Source organism: Octodon degus, unplaced genomic scaffold, assembly GCF_000260255.1.
Source record: "Octodon degus isolate 3935 unplaced genomic scaffold, OctDeg1.0 scaffold00491, whole genome shotgun sequence".
NCBI lineage: Eukaryota > Metazoa > Chordata > Mammalia > Rodentia > Octodontidae > Octodon > Octodon degus.
The window spans coordinates 141,104-145,085 of record NW_004525067.1 but is presented as its reverse complement, the minus strand read 5'-3'; the positions used below and the strand labels follow the sequence as shown (position 1 = coordinate 145,085).

Sequence of the window (3,982 nt, the reverse complement as noted above, 5' to 3'; positions counted from 1 at the left end):
CCACCTAAGAAAACACTGTGGCTTAGGGACAGCCTTCTCAAAGTTAAATAAAGTAAAATAAAATAAAATAAATCAAGCATGAAAAATATCTCAGGACTGTATATTGTTCACAATCAGGGAAGCTGGGGGAGATAGGATTCTATCAGATAGACAGATAGACAGACAGACCACTTTAATAGGAGACTAAGAATCTCCACTTTCAGCAAAAATGCCTTCAGTATTGGAGTAGCTTTGGACCTAAGAGAAATGAAGGTCATTTGGATTGTTCTGTATTTTGTGGTGCTGGAAATCCAGCAATGAACCCTTGCACTAATCTGCAACCTTGTTCCCTATATATTTTTTTTAATAAAACATGCTATCACTTCAGGGTCATGAATTGCGTGATTCCTAACCAAATACAGTCCAAAAGTATTAAAACAGGTTCTGCCATGTCCAAGGAACACAGAAGAAGCCAACTATATCCAACCATTGCCAGTGTCAAGAATTTTCAAGTCAGGTTAATGCTAGGGTTCCAGGGAAGGTGGATTTAGCATTGCTTTTAGAATATTCCACTGCTAGAATGTGGCCCTTGTGTGAGAAGACAGTGACACCAAAGCTTTGTCATCATAACTGGGTACATGGCCTCACTTTCCAAGGAAGGTTCCTAATTGACACAGAATTTGGACTCCTCAGTGGCCTTCCACAGAGGACACGGAACATAGAAAGAAAATGTTGAGGACAAGGTCCAATGTCCCTGATAGCTTCTGGAATATTATATTGAGTTTCAGAAGAAAAAGACCACAGCAGACATGGAGACGAATATTGTCTGGAAACAAATCTTTTATGTCTACAGCTCAGTGTGAAGGCAGTAGGATGAACACCAGTGGAAGGGCAGCAGGCGAGAAAGCCCAGAAACATGCAAGGAACATGAGGCAGGAACAAACTAAAGACTGGAAGGACATGAACACTCTATCTCTAATCACTGCTGGTAATTTGGAGGTCAAATCCCATTGCAAGAAACCCCAGGCCCTTGTTTCTCAGTTATTGTGTATTTTTGAGGTATGTTAAGAAAGCAGTTAAAATGGTCATGGAAGCCAAATGTGGTTCACGTACAAATGTCTTTATTTTTGATCACACTCTCAAGTCAGTGATTCTCCAAGATGGCCTGCAGCTCAAGGGGTCCTTACATCTCACACAGTGTAAGAAGGGTTCTGTGTTTCTGGGGCCATGATGGAAATGTATGATGTATGCATTCATTTGATGGGGATACAGGCCGAGCACGGATTGGGGTGAATTTTCAAGAATTTCTGGCTGCAACAGAGTTCACAGTGAAAGGTACAAAAGTAGACTGTTCTGGGATGGTGGAGAGGCCTCATGATCCATTCGAGGTCTTGATGAACTTGTTCCCTCATTTGGTTGTGGGCACCATGCCTGGGAACATAGAACTCTTGTGGAACAGAGTACAGCTCCTGCTTCAAGTTGCTGAGCCTGGCAGTGTGGCAAAGCAGGTTCCTCATGGTGCCCGTGCTCATGTAATTCCTGATGAAGCAGAAGGTATTGAGCTGGGAGCAGCAGAGCAGGGAAGGCAGAATAGCCTGGAGCTGCGCATGTGTGATGTGACAGTTTTCCAAGTGCAGAGTGGTCAGGGTGGGTGCCATATGGTCTAGCAGAATTCGGAGCGGCTCAGGACTAAAGTCAGACAGTTTGATGCAACTCAAATTGAAGTGTTTCAGTTTTCTGATCTGCTCCATGTGAGGAAGCTGATTCCAATCCGACTGGGAAAGCTGGCAGTGAGTTAAGGACAGGGTCTGCAAGGGGTAACTTAGGCACCTGTGGAGTGAGAAGGCAGTTATTTCTGGGAATCAGGGTATAAATAATGAGTTAGGGGGAAACAAAATGTTGACCCAGTAAGAGTTGAGTCAACCCACCTTAGCTGTGATCTTCCGCTCCCTTCCCCAGAGAACTGTGCATCTTACCTGAGTGCCTGGTCCAAGTGGCCTTCAAGGAATTGCACAGAGTTCATGTAAATCTCTTGCAGACACTGCAGCTTTCCAAATTGTGATGTGATTTGGGAGAACAAATGCTCTCTCCTCTTTGGGGTGATGAGGGCAGGAACTTTGATTGCAGAGAGTGTGAGTCTCTGAAGATTCCTCATCTGGCCCAGGAAAGGAGCAAAACGAGCCAAGGCGAAGATTGTCCAATGGTGACCCACATCGAGCTCCTGCACAGGCTCAAGGCTCAACCTTGACAGCAGCTTCCTGAGCCGTCGAAAGCACGGGGCTCTAATACCCAGCTTCGTGCAATGCAGCTGCACCAGGTCTTCCCTCTTCTGGATCCACTTGAGCAGGTAGGTCTCCAAAGGACACAGCCATTCCTGGCTGAGCCACAAGACCACAAGGACCCTGATGGGCTTCTTCTTTACTTCGTTTGGGCCCATCTTCTCTGTTTCTCTGCTCCTCATGCCTGGTGAACAGCAGACTTCCAAGTTGTTCTCACCCCAGACCCTCCAGAAGTTGTGGTTCATGACCCGCAAATCAAGGACTTGCAGCTTGGAACTCCTGTGGGTGAAGCAGGAAGGAGGGTGAGAATTTATCCCAGAACTCACTTTGCTCCTCAGATTTCCTCATCTTTGAGGTCAATTACTCTTCTGTCTACTCTTTGGAAACTGCACATTACTGCTCGTCCCTTCCCTATTAGATCCAGCCCAGTCACACCTCATGGTGCCTTGATCAGAGTTGAGAACTTCTTTATCCTTTCCTGCTGCCTCCTCCATCAGCTCTCCTCCCCAGTATGGTTTGCACTCCCACAGGGTACCATAAAACAAGTTTTCCTTAAGCCCCTTAAACACCTTTAGTGCCCACCCCAGCTGACACTTTCTGGCCCTTACTGGATACCCATGTCCTTTCCCAGGATGCCTGCATTTCACTCACCTGGAGCACGGCTTGTGGCTGAGCAGCACACCGAGCCCATCAAGCACAGCATGGAACATCCTTTCCTCCACTCGGACGGGGTGCTGATGAGTGAACAATGTGTCTGGGTCCCTCATGCTCATCAGGTCTCCCAGTGGCAAGGAGGGAAAGGGCCAGGACTGCACCATGGCCTGCAGGAGCTCAGTGTGTCCCCTGCTGAAGGCCTCCATGAATACTGGTGGATAGAGCTCGCCAGGCAAATGTTCCACGGCCTCCATGGCCAAGGCTTTGTCTCTTAGCAGGCTCTGAATGGCCAGATTGCGCAGTACGTGTGGGGACTGGAGGCTCATTCTGATGAATCTGGAATTGCAGCAGTCCTGGAAAATAGGGAGGACACAGAAGTCCTTTCTGGTAAGGCTGGGATATGCCCTCTGCACCTACAGATAATAGCTGAGGAAGGACTATGGGCACCGCACGGAAGCATATTACGCACCAGGTTCAGATTTCAGTGAGGGTGGCAGAGCTGTAGGAATCCCAGCAAGACCAGCAGCAACTGGAAGCTTTGTGGTCAGCATCTGTTCCTTCGATTCCCTCTTCTTTTATACCCCCTCCTTAGCCACACCTGAACCTCTATTCTCCTCCCTTCACAGCACCGGCTAAGGCTCGATTGGTCCCTCCCTCACCACTCTGTTAATCCTCCCCCTTCTCCCTATTAATCCTCCCTCTCCACCCAGTTAATCCTCCTGATAATCTTCCCTTTTCGGCCTGTCTAAGCCTCTGATGTGCTTGGATTATAGCCCCAACATGCTTGCCCCTGAATTATTGAAATCTTGTTTCAAAATCAAAAATTAAATTTTCCTGAAATATATATGCTTAGAAATATAAACCCATGAAAATGCACTGATCCAAACTACTTGTGAAATAAATATGTGTAGCCTCTATTAAATTGTTTTCCTTGTGAACCCAGACTACAACATTGGCTCTGGTTGACCTCTATCTTAAGTTCATCCTCCTATCTCAGATTCTGTCATACTGGGATGGCAGGTATGTGCCCCCAGTACCTGCAATTGTTCCAGGTTTCTCAATTAAGTAGC

General features: G+C 47.0%; 1 protein-coding gene across 1 annotated transcript; it reads right to left on the bottom strand.

Moving 5' to 3' along the window:
• Positions 1-1,232: 1,232 nt before the first annotated feature.
• LOC101583000 (PRAME family member 20-like) lies at positions 1,233-3,238 on the bottom strand. Its single transcript, XM_004648624.1, has 3 exons — positions 2,910-3,238; positions 1,956-2,537; positions 1,233-1,809 (listed from the first exon to the last, which is right to left on the bottom strand). The coding sequence occupies exons 1-3, from the start codon at positions 3,236-3,238 to the stop codon at positions 1,233-1,235; spliced, it is 1,488 nt and encodes a 495-aa protein (XP_004648681.1).
• Positions 3,239-3,982: the final 744 nt, after the last annotated feature.

Bases quoted from the DNA above. Each gene is read 5' to 3' on its own strand.
- LOC101583000 (XM_004648624.1), bottom strand. From the start codon at position 3,238: ATGAGCCTCCAGTCCCCACACGTACTGCGCAATCTGGCCATTCAGAGC. The intron at 2,538-2,909 runs GTGAGTGAAATG...CTTCACCCACAG, and splicing joins AGCCACAAGCCGTGCTCCAG to GAGTTCCAAGCTGCAAGTCC. The intron at 1,810-1,955 runs GTAAGATGCACA...CTCACTCCACAG, and splicing joins CACTTGGACCAGGCACTCAG to GTGCCTAAGTTACCCCTTGC.